The sequence below is a fragment of the Balaenoptera acutorostrata genome, chromosome 5, assembly GCF_949987535.1.
Source record: "Balaenoptera acutorostrata chromosome 5, mBalAcu1.1, whole genome shotgun sequence".
NCBI lineage: Eukaryota > Metazoa > Chordata > Mammalia > Artiodactyla > Balaenopteridae > Balaenoptera > Balaenoptera acutorostrata.
In genome coordinates this window covers 48,066,169-48,087,148 of record NC_080068.1, presented here as the reverse complement: position 1 = coordinate 48,087,148, position 20,980 = coordinate 48,066,169, and the positions used below count along the sequence as shown (strand labels likewise).

The window sequence follows — 20,980 nt, the reverse complement described above, 5'->3', positions numbered from 1 at the left end:
GGGAAGGCAGTGCCTTTCAAATTCTGCCCCATGGATGACATCAGCCCCATGCATTTGGATGTTTTTGGTACTGGGTACAAAGCATTCATAAGAGCCCCATCCACTTTCATATTTCTTGGTTTGGTGGGACATCCAACTAGACCTTTCTTTCCTGGTTTGTTTGCTCTTCCCGACCATGCAAATTTAAACCACGTATGGAGAAGACACCTGTGTTACATGCATGTGGAGGTGCTGAATTTCTTCTGTGGTCTCCCTCCTGTCTACTGCATCTCAGGGCTGGATGATCTGGCTTATAACTATTTTCATGGAAATGGACTTTTCACATCCCAAGCAGTATAGGTATCATGCCTGATTAGGTACTTTCAACATGATTGTAATTTCCTATTTGGTGTGTGTTTCAAACCACGGTTCCTGAAGCTTCTTTAGGTAAATACTGGCACTCAGAGAGTTTCACAAATGGTCCTCTGCAGGAAGTTAATGAAAAACAGGTTAGACCTGGATTTCAAATCAAAACATGTAGAGCTTTGTTTTAGGACAAACCCTGGAAAGAAATACCATAAAATCTGGAGTGAAAAGAGAGAGGCTTCCTGGGAATGAACGGAATGAACATTAAAGGGCTGCTCTTTGCCACTCCCTGACCCAAGCTTAACCACCAAGGAGGGAGGGTCCCTCTTTTATATTTAATTATAATAAAAAGTGTAATTTGACAATCTAACTTGTTGCTGTTGAAAACGTTTTAGATTGAGAGCAAGGAATGTGAAGGGGAGAAGGTATCATTTGACTCTCTTGAAAGTCTATTTTTTTTTTTTTGGTGGATGCAAAGCAGTTAGAAAACATAAGTATTTTAGAGTACTGAGTAATAAGATTAATACAGAGGTCTCACATGAATTAAGAGAGTAAGTCAAAAGGGTAGAAAATTCTCAAGTCTGCCACTTCCTCCATTCTCAGATCTTTGCTCCTTTCTTCTTCAACTATTTGTGTTTGATTAAATACCTCGCCTAGGTTCTGGAGGCGTGTTTAAATAAGAGTAGTGACAGGGGCTTCCCTGGTGGCGCAGTGGTTGAGAGTCTGCCTGCTAATGCAGGGGACACGGGTTCGAGCCCTGGCCTGGGAAGATCCCACATGCCGCGGAGCGGCTGGGCCCGTGAGCCACAACTGCTGAGCCTGCGCGTCTGGAGCCTGTGCTCCGCGGCGAGAGAGGCCGCGGCGGTGAGAGGCCCGCGCATCGCGATGAAGAGTGGCCCCCGCTTGCCACAACTGGAGAAAGCCCTCGCACAGAAACGAAGACCCAACACAGCCAAAATCAATCAATCAATCAATCAATCAAAAAACATACGCATCTGATTCAAGATCCTCATTTAAAAAAAAAAAAAAAAAAAGAGTAGTGACAGTCTCATGTGAACAGGATTTACAAAAGGTGGAGTGCATTTGTCAGATTTTTGAGATATGGCATGGAGCTCTGAAAAGTCTGGTAATGGCATTTGAGAATTATCAAAGAAAACCATACCCAGAACAAGAAAGCATTTTGTACTCATTTATTCATGCAACAAATATTTACTAAGCACCTACTATGTGCCCGATACTCTTTTAGGCTCAGAGGATACAGCAGGGAAAAAGAAATAAAAAAGCGTGGAGCTTACATGCCTCTGATTTTATTAGGGAAGAGCGCTAATAAACAAAGCAATAAATGTATAGTATATTAAGTCAGTTTTAAGGACTCTGGAGAAGAGCAGAGGTGGAGAATGAGAGTGATAGGGTACATTATTTTCTGCTCAGATATGTGAGCAGAAGTCAACATGGAGTGAGGGAGTGAGCTGGGAGGATATTTGGGGGAAGACCATCCAGGCAGGGGGAACAGCAGGTATAAAGCTCTGAGGCAGAAGAGCAATAAGAAAACCCCAGTGAAGTGATAGGAGGGGGACAAGGAGATTTGGGGGAGCATTACAGTTCTCTTCTTTTGTTACTTCAGGGTCCTCCAAGGGCCACAAAGAATCCCTATAGCCCTGACAGCCTTTGCATGAACTGCAGAAGGAGTTTCCACTGTCCAGGTTTACTTTGCATTAGGAAATATTTTTAAATCTGTAGCAACTTGTTGTTAGGATTAACAGCAAACATATGAAATCCATGAAACGGTGCATTTTAACATCATATCACATGAGCATTAATGACTTTGGTCATCGATGCAAGAAGTCTTCTTCCCAGGATGTTACAAACAGTAAATGTTCCTGATCTTAAGTCCCTCTCAGGTGGATCCCTCTTCCCATAGAAGTGAAGTGGGAGGAGAGTGAGTGTCACCAGTGTACTCCCCAAATCCTGCCAAGCCAGCCACCATTCTCCAGCCAAGAAGATGTGATGAAGCCAGATTTCTCACTTCAGTGAGCCAAGTTCCCTGTATCTTCCACAGTTAGAGTGAAGGTCCCTTAAATGCAGGTGTCTCCCCTGTAAGATGAAGTTAGATATGCACAGAGCTGAGGATGTGGCCAGAATAGTCTTCAACTCTCTGTGGCCCTTGGCTGAGAGGAGAATTTGGTCATGAAGTCTTAGCTAAATTAAGCTCCTGGCTTTGATTGCGGTACAAAAAAATAATTCTCAGACACTGGTGCTATATGACTCAAAAGAAGATGAATACAGCTTATTTATAATCTGCTGCAAACAAATAATGAAAATGATTCTGAGAAAGAAGTTTGTGTTGATGAAGTCTTTCCAGGGGCCCAATGTTTCAAGCTCAATCCAGATAGTTGGCTCCGCTGCCTTTGACAGAGAAATGCTGAGTGCTTGGAGAGACAGGAAGGAAGATACAGTAGAATCACTAGAAACATCCCAGGTGCACCAGGCATCCATCTGGGCTTGTGGAACCAGACTGGAAGACTTAGCATAGCTTGTGGTGCCGAAAGAGGTCATTTATGTAGTCTGGACATCTTCCAAATCTCCCAAGATACAATGATCACTTTGATTTCTAGACTATCAATATTTGAAGGAAGCAACCTCATCAGACAGCCAATTGTCTAGTGTAGACCTCGGAGAAAGCCCACACCTTGGGATGTCATTGTCTTGCTTCCATCTACTTCCAGCAGACTCACTCACAGTTGTTTATTAAGCCCCTAGCTGAGGCCGAGGACTGGGCTAGGAGCTGGGTATGCTGTGAGTAAAACAAAAGGTCTCTGCCCTCTGGAACTTTAATTTAGAGGAGGCGGAGACACAGATATAAACAGAGATATTGAGGAATGCTGAGTGCCCTAAGGGGGAAAGGGTGCTGAGACAGAATCACAGGAGAGGACCCTGTTAAGTCAGGGTCAAGTGGTCCTGGGCAGACCTGTCAGAGAAGATGGCCCTTAATCAGAAGACTGAAGGTAAGAAAACATTCCAGATAGAGGGAACAGCACAAACAAAGGCATGAAGATGAGAAAGATCACAGTAGATCAGCTGGAGTTTTGGAGAGCTGAAGTGGGATGGGCAAAGGGGAGAGTTGGCTCCAGGTGAGGGTGACAAGGAAGGTTGGGCCAGATGTTGCAGGGCTGCGTGGACAGGGCAAGGAGTTTGGACTTTATGGAATATCCAACGGGAGGTCAGAGAAGGGTGTCCAGTAGGAGAATGCCGTGACCTGACTTAGATCTTTCACAGATCCCTGGGCTGCTGGAAAATGTGGGAAATGGCTAGAGGTAGGCATAGAAGGAAGCAGGAAGGGAGACTAGGGCAGATGTCCATGTCCAGGGGAGCAATGATGGTGACTTGGATGACAGGAGTGCCAAAGAAGGTGGGGAGAAGTGCACAGGAGATTCTCTTTCTTGAGATAGTCTCATCAGGTCTTGCAGATGATTGCATTTGGATGGAAAGAGAAGGAATTGAAGGAGACCCCCAGGTTTCCGGTGGTTGGTGGTGCCATTTAAAGGGGTTGAAGAAGAAGAGCAAACGGCACGAGCACAGAGACTGGAGCCAGATTGCCTGGGTTCAAATCCTGGCTGTGCCACAGGTAAGTTATGTGACTATCAGCAAGTCTTTTAACTCTCGGTGCCTCAGTCTTCTCCCCTGTAAGATGGGATCATAATAGGATGGGTTCTGAGGGTTAAATGAGCAAATATGTATAAAGCACAAGTAAGTACCATGTAACTGATACATGGTAGAAGAAATCATTTTGAAAGGAAATAATGAGTTGATACATGAGATATAACCGGTGTTCAAAATAGAAGTCTGGGCTGGGAATACAGCTGTGGGAGTTGTCTGCATATAGAAGGGGAAGTGGCAGAAATAACCCACAGCAGGAGTAGAGGGAAAGAAAAGAGAAAGAGACTTTCCATTTTAGAACCTACTTTATAGATGTCAGCCAAAGGGGAGGAGCCAACAAAGGAGAGGCCCAGGAGGCAAAAGAAGGCAGGGGTCTGGCTGGGTTAACCCTGAGTGACACATGCTTCTAAGGAATCTGGGTTTCTCTTTATTATAATCTGTGTTTTATGGACACACAACATAAATCGGTTGTTTGTCCCCATCTTCCCTAATTTCTGAGTCACGTTCATCTTTCTACTGCAGCTCAACACCCTCCTCTGTTATCACATTCCAGTGCTCTGGCTCTGGGACTCCCCTGATGAAATCAGAACAAGAAAAGCTGGCAAGTATGGGTATTTTCTCCTTTGAGTGAGCACAGGAAGAAATGCAGACATCTCCCTTGAACCTCTTGGATGCATGCAGACAAAGCCATAATGGCATTCTTGCTCCTGTCAGGCATCCCTGAGGCTGCCAATCCCTGCTTTCCCACGCCCTGCTTCTCTTTACTGGCCCCAGGTGGAGAGCGAGCCTGCGGTGGTGATGGGAGCCTTCTGTCTGCAGTGATCAGTGCCAGCCTGAGGGAAAAGAAAACGATGCTACTCTTTGCCCTGCAGGACCTGAGTGGTTACCAAGCCTTTTCTCTGGCTTCTTCCCTGCTGTATGGTTTCCTGGGGCTGCTGTAACAAAGTACCACAAACTGGGTGGTTTAAAACAAGAGAAATTTATTGTCTCACTGTTCTGGATGCTAGAAACCTGAAATCAAGGTGTTGGCAGGCCATGTTCCCTCTGAAACCTGTAGGGGATCCTTGCTCACCCCTTCCAGCTTCTGATTCTCTGGCAATCTTTGGTGCTTCTTTGCTTGAGGCTGCACAACTCCAATCTTTGCTTTCACCTTCCCTTCACAATTTCCCTGTATGTCTCTGTCTTCACATGGCTGTCTTCTAAGGGCACCAATCATATTGGATTAGGGACCCATCCTTAGTTAAGACCTCATCTTAACTAATTACATTTGCCAAAACCTTATATCCAAATAGGTCATATTCTGAAGTACTATGGGTTAGGACTTCAACATTTCTTGAGGGGGAGGGGTGGGCATAATTCAACCCATGCCACCTGCCTCACTTGACCATATTTCATTTCAGGGCCTTTTATAGTAGACTTTCTTTGGTTTTGAAAACCACTTTTTCCTGGAAAATTGAATGAGAAGTTTTATATTTTCCAAGTTTTGATCCTTTTATTTATTTATTTTTTTTAGTCTACTCCATTTTTCCTTTTATCCTAAATCCTCATGACCCAGCAGACTGTTCTGACACTGAGCAGAGAGTGATCATTTCTCCCTGGCTCTTCAAGAGTTCCTGAGTCCTGAAGGTTTATATGAGGCTCTGATTTCAAAGCTTAATTTTGGGACATGGCCTTTCCAGGGCTTTAGGAAGTGATGCGGGATTTGGCTTTGCCTCACCTTCAAAACGTACCTGCAGCAGCTGCTATTCTTGCTCTGGAGTGTTTGGCTTTAAATATGTTCCTTGTCAGCAGGATTGGCACCCTGTGTTTTTCTCTTTCCTCCATTCTTCTGAATATAAATGTTTGACTTCTTGCAAACGCAGTGTCCTTTCATGAAGAAATAGATATGACTAACTTTCCCGAGTCAAGGACAGACTGGCGTCTCTCAGGGGTAGTGGCAGACAGCTCCCCAGGCCTGGCTTGGCCACACCAGTGGCTTCAAGGTGTCATGGGCTATGACTGACATCTGAAGGATAGTTTTAGAGGGTCAGGGAAAATTAAATAGGCATGAAGAAGAAAGATGCATCCTAGCCTAGTCATTAAGAGCAAAGGCAGACCAATTGCCGCCTGTGAGAACTTGGGTGACATCTTAGTCATCATCTGCAAATAGGATTTATTATATCTGCTTTATCAGTTTACTGTGAGGACTGAATGAGCTAATGCAGGAAACGTGCTTAGCAAATAGTGAGTAGCAGCAATTGTTATTAATATAAAGAGCTCCTGTTGTTTCCCCCCTTTATTTGGACATTCCTTGCGGTAAATTTATTTTCCAACTGGTTTCAGGATCATGTTCCCTTTGGGGGCATCTGAAGGTCAAGTTTGAGAAAAGAAAAGCAACTAAATGTGTTTAAGGGATGTGGATGGAAATCTGATCAAACATGATTAAAAAAAAAAGACTTTGCCAAGTACTCATGTGATGCCCTGCACTAGCGCTGACACTTTGTTAGGGTAGTAGGGTTCACAGAATAAGTATTGATTAGTAATTTAAATGTCAAAGAATTAAGCCTGCAGTGGAGCAGGCGATGCAAGCAGTTTGGTTTGGCTGTAAAAATGCCAACATTCCTGCAACAATGAGCTCATCATCAAATTCTTATTCCACGCCCACAAAAGAATCTATGGCTTGTTTGCTCGATTTTGTTTTGGTTTTCTGGGCAGCTAAGAACGAAAGAGGGCAGTGATTCTCAAACACGTTAGCGCATTAGAATCCTCTGGAGGGCTTGTGAAAACCCGGATCCTGAATCTTAGCCCCAGAGTTGTTGATTCAGTAAGACTGTGGTGGGGCCTGAGAATCTGCTTTCTAGTAAGTTCCCCAGCAATGCTGGTGCTGCTGCTCCGGGAACCACACTTTGAGAACCACTAATATGGAATTTCCTGAGGCCTTATGATGTGGTGGAGACCTCAAGGCATTTTAGTTACAAGGAAGTGGGTTCAAATTCTGGGGCTGTACTTAGTAGCAGAGTTATGTCAAGCAAATAATCTCTCTGAGATGCAGTTTCTTCCATTTTTAAATGGAAATAATAAAATCCCCCTCTTTAAGGTCACGGTAAGAGTTTGAATAAGATGTCTGTGAAGCACCTTGTTCACTGCCTGACATGTATTACTTTAAAAGATTCCATTAATTTCTTTTACTGTAAGATTTTTTTTCATAAGTCATATATTTATCTCTGAATGTTTTGGGCAGTGAAGTCTATCAAATGAATATACTGCTCATTTAAATGACCGAAGCACTTTGAAAGATTTCACTAAGATTCCATTTCAGAAGTCCCGTGCCATTTTTCACACAGGTGTGTGTGTATATGTGTGTGTGTGTAGTTTTTTCCTTTGATTCAAACAAGTAGTTCCTCCCCATTAAATTCTTACTAGGTAGCAAGTTGCATAATGGATTGGGAATTTCATCCTTCTCTAGTTTTGTGCATTGGAATTTCAGCATATTTTGATGTATAGGTAGCAGAGGGCAGTGAAAAGGTCACAGCTAGAATGGAAACCCTGAGTTTTCATAATTCATAGATAATTAGAGTCTGACTACAGTTTTGTCTTTTGTATTCAGAAGCAGCCATGTGAATATCTGCGTGGCCCAGAAGCACCAGGGGAGCTTCTAAAACATGTGCAGTCTAACACCTCATTTCTAAAGACCATGATTCCATATGTCTAGAGCAGGGCCTGGTCATATGCATTTTAATCAACGAAAAATCAATCAACCGATCTAAGAAAGAAATGGAAAATTTTATTCGAACCCAATTGAGGATTATGACCCAGGAACAGCCTCTCAGAAAGCTCTGAGAACTGTTCCACCCTCTAGAAGTCAAAGCACAGTTGTATAAGTTTTTTGAGACAGAGGGCTGTCCATTAAATGACGTATTATTGACAGTTCACACAATCCAGATCTGCAAGTACAAAGTGGTGGATCATGATCAAGAAGGAATGTCATCTTTTTTTTTTTTTTTTTTTTTTTTTTTTTTAAAGATTTATTTATTTTTTATTGATTAATTGATTGATTGATTGCTATGTTGGGTCTTCGTTTCTGTGCTAGGGCTTTCTCCAGTTGTGGCAAGCGGGGGCCACTCTTCATCACGGTGCGCGGGCCTCTCACTGTCACGGCCTCTCTTGTTGCGGAGAACAGGCTCCAGACGCGCAGGCTCAGTAATTGTGGCTCACGGGCCCAGCCGCTCTGCGGCATGTGGGATCTTCCCAGACCAGGGCTCGAACCCGTGTCCCCTGCATTAGCAGGCAGATTCTCAACCACTGCGCCACCAGGGAAGCCCGGAATGTCATCTTTTAAGGAGTTGTCTTGTTGGTGCTGGGAGAATGTTGTCTTTATGGCTGAGCAGGTATTCCTGCCAACGGGGGAGGTTTAGTCGATGCATAATGCAGATACGCAGTGCACAGTAGAGGGGAGAGAGGAGGCCAAAGGGCAGAAAAAAATGTTTATGTTTAAATTTTTCTTGTCTTGCCATAAAATATGAATTTTATTTCACAAAAGAATCAGCCCAGGTGGTACCAAGACTACGTTTTAAGACAGACTAGGAATGGGCTGCAATGTTCAGAACTGCTTTTAAATTCTGCAGCTTAACTAGCTATGTGGACTTGAGCAAATTCTCCAATCTCCTTAAATCTTGGTGTCTTATACGTGACATGGGTCATTCTTACTCATTCATCGGTGCTGTTGTGCAGGTTATAGTTAATGTATAAAAGGCGCCACAGGGGCTTCCCTGGTGGCGCAGTGGTTGAGAATCTGCCTGCCAATGCAGGGGACACGGGTTCGAGCCTTGGTCTGGGAAGATCCCACATGCCGCGGAGCAACTAGGCCCGTGAGCCACAACTACTGAGCCTGCGCATCTGGAGCCTGTGCTCCGCAACAGGAGAGGCCGCGATAGTGAGAGGCCCGCGCACCGCGATGAAGAGTGGCCCCCGCTTGCCACAACTAGAGAAAGCCCTCGCACAGAAATGAAGACCCAACACAGCCATAAATAAACAACAACAACAACAAAAAGGCGCCGCAGTGCTGGGCACGAAGCACTCAAATGCTCCAATATTGTGATGGTTCTTCTAAAATACCAGACAGGGAAGGTGGACAGATAAGATAAATGCGGAAGTTCATAAATGAATGGAACTGAAATGAAGCCAGTTGGCTGTGTGAATCCATAAAATATTTATTAAGCCTTGAAGAAAGAGAATTCTCCAAAGATTATGTTGAAGTGACTGATTTCTTACAGGTCGTTTAGATCAGGCACATTCACAATTAGTTTCTAACTTGTTATAATTACTTTTTTAGAATCAAAATTTTATTTTGGATGCTTTAAGATGAAACAATGTTGGATGGTATTGAAATAAATTGTTCAATCCAATCTATTGAATCAACAGACTATCATTTTTTACTGTGCCGGAACATTAATTTTCCATTCACTTTAATGTGACAAGATAATGTCCTTTCATGAAAATATTAAACACTTCAGGAGAGCCTAAATGAAGCCATATTAACACAAGACAACAGAGCCAATATTACTCAGTAATAGGATAGGAACATCAGTTTAGAAAGAAAACATTGTTACTGTAGAGACAGACTTTTATTCAGAGTTAGGAAGTACCATATAAGTACATGTTTACTTGGATTTTTCTCAATTTCTCTTAAGCAGTTTTAAGATATTTTATTCCTTCTGTAGGATGGTCTTTCTCAGCTTACTGACAAGTTTCTAGTTTATGTGCTTAAAATTAGTATCATGGCATTTTTTACTTCCATGCTATTCCTGAAGACCTATGTCAGTGGAGCTTTCAGAAGGGAATTTATCTGCCACAATTGTACATCCATTAAACAAAGCTTAAGAACAGACAGTCCTAATGGGGTTTTCATTTATGGATCCTTTGGTGTAGGTTTTCCCAAGGACAATGGTCAACATTAATTAAAACATCTTGAAGTCTATAAACCGCAGTTACTTCTAGGTGAGATACAGTGAAGAGCTTTGAAGTATCACTTGAAAAAAGAGGATGTAGGAAATTTCCACTTTCTCACTGCTTTCATGCAGATATCACTTTAAAGCAAGTGTTCTTCAGAATCACCGTGATTAACACAATTCATTGCTCTAGAGAATGAATGTTTTATATTTTCAATTTGTTATACAAGAGAAGAAAAGGAGAGGCCTTATTATAGATGTGGTAGCTGTCATATTGCCTGCATATCTGGGGTGGGGAGACTCTCTTGAACCACTCCTGAAGTGATAAGAAGGTGTGCAAATTATGGGTTTGTTGTGTGTTTCCAATAGGCATATGGGAATATGCGTATGTGACATAAATAAAGATGTCACTTTGGACTAGTGAGACTGTCAGGTATTTTCTTCTAGGTTGGACACCGAGGGACAATGAGAGATTATCCTGGCTTTAGCGCATCAGTGGACGCTGAAGCAATTCATAAGGCAATCAGAGGAATTGGTGAGTGATGCTTTGCAATTCCTTTTTTAATGTTGAAGCACATCAGGAAGTTAAAGCTAAAAGTGCATGGGTTCAGGTTACCCAAGTTGCCTTACTCAATTAGAGAAATTATAAGGTACTTTAAAAAATTGTGAAATAACGCGGAAAAGTATAGGGAACCCGGTTTTATTATAACTTAATATTTGCCATGTTTACTTAATATTAAACACTACCGTGACCATCACTGCTACCAACAACCATCATCATCATCATCACCATAAATCATTATAGATACAGTCCCTGCCGATTCTGCCTGGATCTCATTCCCACCTCATTCCCTAGAGATAAACAGCATTCTAAATTAGAATTTATTCCCATGAAACTTTTAATTCTGTACTCCATATGTATGTACATATTGTTGTGCATGGGCTCAAACAGTATAAATTGAAATCCTACTGTATGTTTTCTTCTGCAACTTGTTTTTTTGTCCCTTAACATTATGTTTTTGAGATTTATCCGTGTTGATATGTTTAGCTCTAGTTCATTAATTTTTTTTTTAAATTGTGCTTCTTTTTTTTTTTTTAATTTTTTATTTTATTTTATTTTATTTTATTTTATTTTATTTATTTATTTATGGCTGTGTTGGGTCTTCGTTTCTGTGCGAAGGCTTTCTCTAATTGCGGCAAGTGGGGGCCACTCTTCATCGCGTTGCGCGGGCCTCTCACTATCGCGGCCTCTCTTGTTGCAGAGCACAGGCTCCAGACGCGCAGGCTCAGTAATTGTGGCTCACGGGCCCAGCCGCTCCGCGGCATGTGGGATCTTCCCAGATCAGGGCTCGAACCCGTGTCCCTTGCATTGGCAGGCAGATTCTCAACCACTGCGCCACCAGGGAAGCCCTAGTTCATTAATTTTTAACTGCAGAATAGTTTATTGAATTATCACATCGTAAGATGGGAATAGTGAGGGAACATTTAAATTGCCTACAATTCTTTTCTATTACAATATAAAAATATTGCATTGAATAGTCATGCTTATGTCTTGTTGTGCACATTTGCTAGCACCTCTCTAGAATATAACGGTTGAAATGTCTGGGTTGAAGGTAATGTTCATCCCCAGATTAACTAGAAATTTTGCCACACTGCTCTCTCAAATAAATATACAAATTAGTATTCCTGCCAGCAATATATGAGACTTCCTCTTTCTCCGTATTCTCATCAGTACTTGCTGCGGTCATCCTATTCAGTTTTTCCAATTGAGTGGGTCTAAAATTGTACCTCATTCTGTATCTGTTTCCTTCCTCCTCCCCATCCCCCATTATTGATGCAGTTAAGCATCCTTTCTTGTTTATTTTCTTCTTTTTCCATGAACTACACCGCCATATCTTTTATCCATTTTTCAGTTGGGTTGTCTTCTTTGTGCTTGGCAAGAAAAAATTTTTAATCTTTAATTTAAAATTTATGTTTTAAAATAAATTCTGGATACAAAACTTTTTAAAAAAATTATAAGCTATGAAAATACCTTCTCCAAGAATGTAGTTTTCTTTTAATATTGGCTACAGTAACTTTTATTGCATAGAAGTTTTAAATTTTAGTGAAATTAAGTTTACCAGTATTTTTTGTAATGATTTGTACTTATTGTGTCTTTTCTATGATGAGCTCATAAAGATATCCTCCTGTATTTTCTCTCCCAAATTTTACAATCTTATTTTTCACACTGAGATCTTTAATCTGCCTGGAATTAGTGTTTGTGAATGGCATTTAAATCTAATTTTATTTTATCTCAAGTGTCTATGTAATTGTCCCAGTGCAATCAATTGAAGATTTCATCCTTTCCACACTGATTGTAATGCCACTGCTGTCCTATAAGTTTTGCTATTTTTCTGCTCTCTGTTACATTCCATTGGTCTGTTTGCCTCTCACTGTCTCAATATAACATTGTCATAATTACTATTATTATTTTATAATGACACTTAGTGTCTAGTAAGGCAAGAGATTTTCTTGGCTCTTTGCCCTGTCCTATGAATTTGAGGGTCAATTTGCAAAGTTCCATGAATTATACTATTAAGGTTCATAATAGTAATTATACTATTACTATCAGTGTAATATTATTGTATTTCTGCCTGTTTAGGTTTTTTTTCATCGCTATTTTTAAATGAAAGTTATTTCTTTATCTACCTCTTTGATTGCCTATTTAAACACAGGGTTGAATAGACTTTTCCATGAAGTTAATGTCAATTTGAATGAATTAATGGTCTTTAAATTCTATCGCTTGTCTTTCTTCCTTAACATTATGTTTCTTCACGAATTAACACATTTTGGTTTGCAGGCCCACTTTTTTTTTTTTTTTTTTTTTGCTGTGTTGGGTCTTCGTTTCTGTGCGAGGGCTTTCTCTAGTTGCGGCAAGTGGGGGCCACCCTTCATCGCGGTGCGCGGGCCTCTCACTATTGCGGCCTCTCTTGTTGCGGAGCACAGGCTCCAGACGCGCAGGCTCAGTAGTTGTGGCTCACGGGCCTAGCCGCTCCGCGGCATGTGGGATCTTCCCAGACCAGGGCTCGAACCCGTGTACCCTGCATTGGCAGGCAGATTCTCAACCACTGCGCCACCAGGGAAGCCCCCAGGCCCACTTTGAGAAGGAGGTTTTTGTTTGTAAGCACTACTCCCAACACCGAAACCAGGCGTCATGGTGGCATTTGCCTTAGGGACGTGTCAGATCCAGCCTCTGAACCATGAGACATCTTGGTTTAATTTCTGGTCTTGAGCATGTGCAGAAATAAGAGAGGAGAAATTGCCTGGTGTACAGCCTACATGTAACTGTGGGTAGTTAGTTATGTCTGGAGTCTAGTGGCAAAGGGTATAGAGATGCAGAGAAGGGGGTAGGAAATTAGAATATGAGGTGGGAGCTAGGTCCTAATTAACTGGTGCACAAGCTAAGGGGCTTAAACTTCATCCTGAAGGTTACAGAGAATCATTAGGATTTCAACCAAGGGACTGACATGATCTGATGCATTAAAAAAATTTACTTAGAAAAAAAATTTACTTAGGCAGTAATATACAGTATAAATTATAAGGGGGTCAAGTTAGGAGGCTATTGAAGTTTCTAGGTAAAATATGATGAGTGCACAGTGGCAGAGAAGAGGACAAATCCAAGAGATGCAGGTGATTGTTACAATGTAGAAAGTAAGGAAAAGAAAGGAGTCTAGGATGACTCCCAGGATCTTTGGTTGGATGACTGCATCTATAGTGGTGTCATTGGTGAGGGAACATAGGATGAAAGAAAAGTTAGAGAAGAAATAGAATGAATCCAACCTGGAGCAACTGAGTTTGAGATACTTGTAGTTGGAGGTGTCTAGTTGTGACCAACTCAGATACCTTTATAGGTCCAAGTTGATAATCAGACTCACAGGGCACAATGAGGGTTAATCTAACTCTGTTTACTTAACTATGCAGAAGAATACAAGACCAAAGACCCAGTGGGGCAACATCTGTCACTAGGAGTCCCAGCAGCTAATCAAGTACACCGTTTCTTTTGCCCCATCATTCATGTAGAGTGTGTACCACTGCCATGGGTGTGTGGAGCCAAGGTGCGTGTGGGTCACCTCAACACAGGGAAGTTGAGCCTTGAATTCCAATGGATCTTTTATACTATTCTAGTCATACAGGCCCAAGACAGAAGCCAACTCACAGCCCCCAACCCAGGGCCAGTCCTCTACCACAAAGGAGCAGACACAACTTCTCACATTATCTTAATACTATAATTACCAAAAAAATAGTGACCTGGAGGTTGTTTTCAGGCAGGCCAGCATCAGCCCTTTACTTGTACTTACAACAGGTGGTTAAGTATATGGGTCTGAAATGCCTGAAAGAGGTATGGACCACTGATAGAAATAAATGTTTTGGATTAAGAGATTTGGGTTCAGATTCTTGCTGGGCCACTTAAAAGCTGCCTGACTTTGGCAAGTGAGGTAAGTTTTCTAAATGTTAGTGTCTTTATCTTTAGAACAGCTTAATCATACCTACTGCCCAGGGCCCTGTGAATATTAACTATGACAATGAATAAAAGGTGCCTAGTATGTGGTAGGTTCTTGATAAATGTCAGTTCCTTTTTTTCTAGAGAAAAAGAAATGACTTTTTATATCAAATATGGAGATAGAAAGATAAAAGGTGATAAGACAGTAACTGAACCTCAGAAGGATGAAAAACTCTACTTCAAAAGCAGTATGGGGCTTCCCTGGTGGCACAGTGGTTGAGAATCTGCCTGCCAATGCAGGGGACACAGGTTCGAGCCCTGGTCTGGGAAGATCCCACATGCCGCAGAGCAACTGGGCCCATGAGCCACAACTACTGAGCCTGCGCGTCTGGAGCCTGTGCTCCGCAACAAGAGAGGCTGCGACAGCAGCGAGAGGCCCGCGCACCGCGATGAAGAGTGGCCCCCACTTGCCGCAACTAGAGAAAGCCCTCGCACAGGAACGAAGACCCAACACAGACAAAAATAAAAAAAATAAATTAATTTTAAAAAAAAAAAGCAGTATGTTCTTTGTGCTACTTCCTCTGTCTGATATACGGATGGGAATATTTGGGCAATGATGGTTTTCTTCCCCCTAAACTATCCAAATAAAGTTAATTTTCTTTTCCAAAAGCCAGGCAATCAAAGAAATAAAGATGCCAACCTGGTAAGACCTGGAAATTAAAAATTAAAATGCCTTCCTCTCTGCATTTGTTTCAGACCATTAATCATTTTTCTTTTGTTCACAGCAGATATTAAGCATATTTGAGTTGATGGTGAATGCAATTATTTTCGTTTCATTTAGGAACCGATGAGAAAACGCTCATTAGCATTCTGACTGAGAGGTCGAATGCACAGCGGCAGCTGATTGCTAAGGAATATCAAGCAGCATATGGAAAGGTAAGATTTCATTAACATAACAGGCAGTAAAGGGCTAATCACTAATGGATCGAGGCTGCTCCCATATGATTGTGCCCACGGATCTTTTGTTTCAGGCCAAGTGTAACAGAAAGTACCCTGTGTATCCAGTCAACAGCCGGGAATAGGAGTCCTGGTCTCTTCCCTTAACTGTCTAAATGGCCTTGGACATGTTATTTGATCTTTCTGGGCCTCAGTTATCTTCACCTGTTGAGTAAGGAGAGTTGCCTTGGATCAGTGGCTATAAACCGGGAATGATTTTGCTCCCCAGGGGATAGTTGGCAATGTCTCCAGACATTCTGATTATCACAGCTGGTGGGAGAGGGGGGGATGTTTCTGGTATCTCGTGGGTAGAGGTCAGGGAGGCTGGTAAACATCCTGCAGTGCACAAGTCCGTCCCCCACAATAAAGAACTATCTGATCAATTATCTGATAAATCCTGTCTTAGATGATCTTTAATTTTTCTTCCAACTTTAATATGTTTACGTAATTATAGACTTATTTTTTTTAAATTTGTTCGGCAGATGAATATTTCTTCAGTACCAGAAACTATACAAGAACTATTCAAGAACATTTTGTGTGTCTTTTCCAAACAGTTTATTTGTTCAGTAATAAACTACTGTGTGTCAGGAGTGGGGTACTACTCTAGGTCAGGAGATATTCTAGACATTGGAGATTCACTGGAATAAAAAGCAGAGCCTCCTCTCTTTAATGGACCTAACATTCTATTAGAAAAATAATAAATATATAAATAAAACAAATTCAGATGTTGGTAGGGGCTATGAAAGAATTAAAATGGATGATATGCTAGAGAATGACTGGTGAATGGCTCCTTTAGATCATGTGGTGAAGAAACGTCAGTGACAGGTTGTTACCTTACTCTCAATGAAGACTAAACAATACTCAGGCTTCTGTTCTGCTTGATCTGGGGAAGAGCATTTCAGACAGAACGTCCAGCAAATGCAAGAGCCCTGAGGCAAAAACAAGCTGGGAGTACTTAAGAAACAGGAAGAGTCCTAATATGGCAGGAGTGTAGACAGTAAAGGGTGACAGAGGGAAGAGATGAGGTTGAAGAGAGGCTTAGGCCATGCTGGACCTTGGGGTCTTGGTGCAGAGTTTAGATTTTATTCTGAGAACAATAGGGAACGATTGGAGGTTTGTAAGAAAGGAAATGCTATGACCTAATCTATATTTTTTGAAGATTATTTTAGCTTCTGTGGCTAATGAACTGTGTAGGGGAAAGGGTGGAAACACAAACCAATCAGGCTATTGGGTCCAGAACTGAGAGTGTGTAGTGACCATCCAAGGCAGCTGAGGCATCACCTGACAGTGGTCTCCGAGCCCCTGGGCTCCATTAAGACACCCTTCTCTGTGTTCCCTTTATTAGATACTTAACATATTATGTTGAAATTTAACTTTGACTATTTCTATTTTTCTCATTGGGGAGTAACGTCCTAGGGGTAAGGATTGTGTCTAACTCACCAATTAAGTGCCTAACACAGAGCAGGCGCCCCATAAACTTTTGTCAGCTTAACTGAATTGCCAAGCTTCTGGGCAAGGCAGCATACTCACGTACAGGGATTGTGAGTGATCCATTGGCCTTTCAGGATTTCCAAAATATGGAGGAAGGATGGAGCTGAAGGGTGACAACCATGTCTCACAGTGGGACAGAATGAGAGCATGTGAAGTAAGATTCAGTTGGAAAGGCTTGGGTTGAGGACAGATGGGGGTGGAATTTAGCATTTGGAGAGGAAACACCCCGTGATGACTACAGTGGCGTCATCCCATTTGTTTCGGCAGGAGCATGCCCCAGCTGGGCCCCCAGGTGTCATGGAAGATGTTGGTCTGTACCCACATTGTCATAGCAGTCTGGGAGGCTTCCAGCCTCTGTTTCAGGGCTGAAAATAATCAAGAGCAGGAAAAATAATTATTCAATAACACTCCTTTGGGTATTAAAAATGGAAACCATGTTACTTGCCTTCAGGCAGGGGAGATGGACCGTACTTATGTAATGTATGAAAGCACTGCTGAAGGAGAGCATCAATAAGTAAGGTCCCCCTATTACCACATTTCGGGTTTCCCCTGTTGTTGTTGCCAGAAAACTGCTTTTGATGCCTCCTAGTTGCACCCTCTCACCAGAGGCAAATGACCAAGCACTGTCTTCCCTCCTCTTTCCCTTCAAAACTCTTTGGCAGTTACCGAGAAGCAAGGCAGGATTAGAGCACCTCCCAGTGAAGCTGGGTGTGAATTACGGGGCTCCTCCTCCCCTTCCTCTTCCCTCACCCCAACCCAAGCATTGAGAGCATCAAGGGCCTGGGAAATGCATTTTAATACACAGTTCCTATCTGTGGCCCTCAGAGAACCTTCTCCACTGGCTTCCCTTCAGAAAACCATCTATAAAACAGAACATTTTGGAAGTGATCATAAATTGCAGGCTAATATCCATAGAAATATTTTCACCATTTCTGTTTATCTCCTGTGGATGGGCATGTATTTGTCTGAATTCATACATTCGTGTTCGTCTTTCACTAGGTGACTTTGGAGGAAGAGAAAGGAGAAGTATTTCATACTTTTCTCTTTGGGTTTTTTTTTTTAATTTTAGGAACTGAAAGATGACTTGAAGGGTGATCTCTCTGGCCACTTCAAGTGTCTCATGGTGGCCCTCGTGACCCCACCGGCAGTGTTTGATGCGAAACAGCTGAAGAAATCCATGAAGGTATGAGACCTACACAAGCTGTTTCTGCCCAGCACTTGATTATCAGAAAGAGTGACTTTCTTCTGGTGCACACTTGAGATATGAGTGTAAATGTGATGGATTTGGAGATTCTGTGCTCTCCAATTAGTAGAACAACCCTGAAATGGGAAGCAGTTGTGGAACCTTAAGCCCACATGTTCCTGGCCTGAGAGGATATGGTCAGAGCCTAATTTTGTTTGTTTTTTGACCTGAGGTGTCAAATTCTTTATTTTGTTGTTATTGAGTCAACGGCACCATCATTAACCCCATTGTTTAGGTCAAAACCCTAGAACTATCCTTGATCCCTTGCCTTCTCTCACGCTTCAAAGCTCCCAAATCTATCAACAAGCCCATTAGCTCCACTCCAGAATCCATCAAAAATGTGTGCATGTCCCTCCCTCCAAATCCATTGCTTTCATTCTCGTTCAACCACTATCATCTCCTGACTGGACCATATCAATATCCCCGGAACTGGTCCCTTTGCCTCTATTTTTGCCCTCCTCAAATCCATTCACCACAGAATAGCCAAAATTATTTGTATAAAGTTACTTTTAGAATCAGATTATACTATTCACCTGCATAAATCTCCAATGGTTTTGACTACTGAACATCCAAACTCCTTATCATGACCTTCATCACCCAACAGAGTCTGGCTCCTGTCTGTCTCTACGGCTTTTTTAAATTCTATCTGTATCAGTCAGGATTCCCCAGAGAAGCAGAACCAGTAGGCAGGAGGTATAGAGTAAGAGACTGATTGCAAGGAATTGGTTACACGATTATCCAGCTTGCTAGGCAAATCTGAAATCTGTAGGGCAGGCTGTTAGGAAGGGCAGGCTGGAACTCTTAGCACAAGCTGGAGCTCCTGCCCACAGGTAGAATTTCTGCTTTTTCAGAGAAGCCTCAGCTCTGCTCTTAATTAAGGCTTTTTGACTGAATTAGGCTCACGTAGAATATCTAAGGTACTCACCCTTACTTAAAGTCAATTGATAATGGGCTTTAGCTACAAAATACCTTCAGAGCAACACTGGATTACTGTTTGATTGAATAACTGAGGACTGTAGCCTGGCCAGATTGACACATAAAACTGATTATCACACCCTCTCCTCCGCTGCCGGCCACCCCAATTCAGTGCTGTAGCTGTACTGGCCTTCTCGCTGCTCCTTGGACATTCTCAGCTTATTCCTATCTTGAGGTCTTTATATGTGACGTTCTTTCCCTCAGGAATGATTTTCTTCCAGATATTTTCTATTCATTCACTCAGTTTAATTTTTTAAATTGCTATCTATTACTATCTAAAATTATCTTGTTAAATTTTTGGTATTTTACATATTGGTATTTTACGTATTTGGTGTTCTGTTGATTTACGTATTATTTTTTTTCCATCCAATTAAAAGGCAAACCTCCATCATATCAGGGAACCTCACCACTCGAGGAACCTCCTCTATTCCTAGAGGAAAGCCTGCACTGAGATAGGTGCTCAACATATATGTTGACCGGAAGGAGGGAAAGGAAGGAGTCCAGGTCTGAAGCAAGGCTCTGCCTTCCCATCAGAGACAGGAGTTATCTTCTTTTCTGTGGAAGAGGTGTGGGCACCCAAGAAGCAGATGGCAGGATGGAATTAAATGTACAAGAGACTTATTGGGGGAAATCCTTGTGAAGGATAAAGAAGAGACAGAGCAGCGTAGGTGGGGTGAAACTTCTGACTGCAATACAGGTCTGACACCTGTGAAAGGAGAGAGGGAGGCTCAGATAGGAAGAGCCTCAGTCTGTAGTGCTGCTGTAAGAAAGCCACGGCAAGCTGATGGGGCGCCCCTGAGCAAAGGGTGCCCTTTGGAGGGTCCTACATGGGGCAGGAATGGCCCAGCTCCAGTTCCCCTTCCATGCGCAGTCATGGCTGAGAGCAGCCTGGAGAGAGCATGACCTTGGTGTGAACTGTGTGACAGATCCAAAGGTGTGGCAGTTGGAGGCTGCCAGCTAACTACATTCTTGGCAGTATATTCTCTTGACATGAAATCTCCGCAGTGCATTTCTATGGCTGCCACACGGGGGACAGTTGAGCAGGTGAAATGGTAAGAATTAGATTTCGCCAGCAAGGATTAGAAATGTTTCCCTCTTATGTAAAAGAATTCCAAAGGAAGCAACCCAGAGCTGGGTATCGTGGCACCATAATTATCAGACCTTCAGGCTTGAGGTTCTGCCATCTTCAGCCTGTAGATTCCGCTTCTTGGCTAGATGGCAGCTCAACATCCAGCCATTATATCTTTATTGCAGTCAACTGAAAAGAGTAAGAGACAAAGACGTGTTCATCCTTTCTCTTTAAGGACTCTCTGAAATTGTACGTGATGCTTCACATGTATTCCATCGATCAGAATTTAGTTATGTGGATAAACCTAGCTCTAAGGGAAGCTGAGAAATATGGTCTTTATTTGGTTAGCTTTGTGCTAAGTTAAAAAATGGGGGTTCTGTGACTAATCAAGGAAGATAAAAGAGATACTGGATCTTCTCAGTTTTGCCCTAAACCTAAAACTGCTCTAAAATAAATCAGGAGCTTGGGATTAACATACACACATTACAATATATAAGATAGATAACCAGCAAGGACCTGCTGTATAGCACAGGGAACTCTACTCAGTAATCTGTGATAACCTATATGAGAAAAGAATCTGATAAAGAATGAACATATGTTTATGTATAACTGAATCACTTTGCTGTACCCCTGAAACTAACACAACATTGTAAATCAGCTATACTCCAATAAAATTTTAAAATAGAAGAACAACCAAAAAACCCAAAAAAAGTTTATTTAAAAATAAGTAACTAACGAAATAAGTAATTTGAAAAGGAGAGCTATTGGGGGGAACTAGGAATCTGTCACAGAGGGAC

At 42.1% G+C, this 20,980-nt stretch overlaps 1 protein-coding gene across 6 annotated transcripts in view; it reads left to right on the top strand.

Annotated features, from left to right (window-relative positions):
* ANXA3 (annexin A3) overlaps positions 1–20,980 on the top strand; it is a 63,232-nt gene that overhangs the window by 11,897 nt on the left and 30,355 nt on the right. For 4 of the 6 annotated variants that reach the window (XM_057547127.1, XM_057547125.1, XM_057547126.1 and 1 more), the window contains 3 exons: positions 10,377–10,464; positions 15,251–15,345; positions 17,966–18,079. In XM_057547127.1, coding sequence (XP_057403110.1) covers positions 10,377–10,464; positions 15,251–15,345; positions 17,966–18,079 — 297 coding nt within the window. Of the gene's footprint in view, positions 1–3,794; positions 3,971–10,376; positions 10,465–15,250; positions 15,346–17,965; positions 18,080–20,980 lie in introns of those variants that run through there. The other 2 variants (XM_057547122.1, XM_057547123.1) reach the window with 2 other exon arrangements.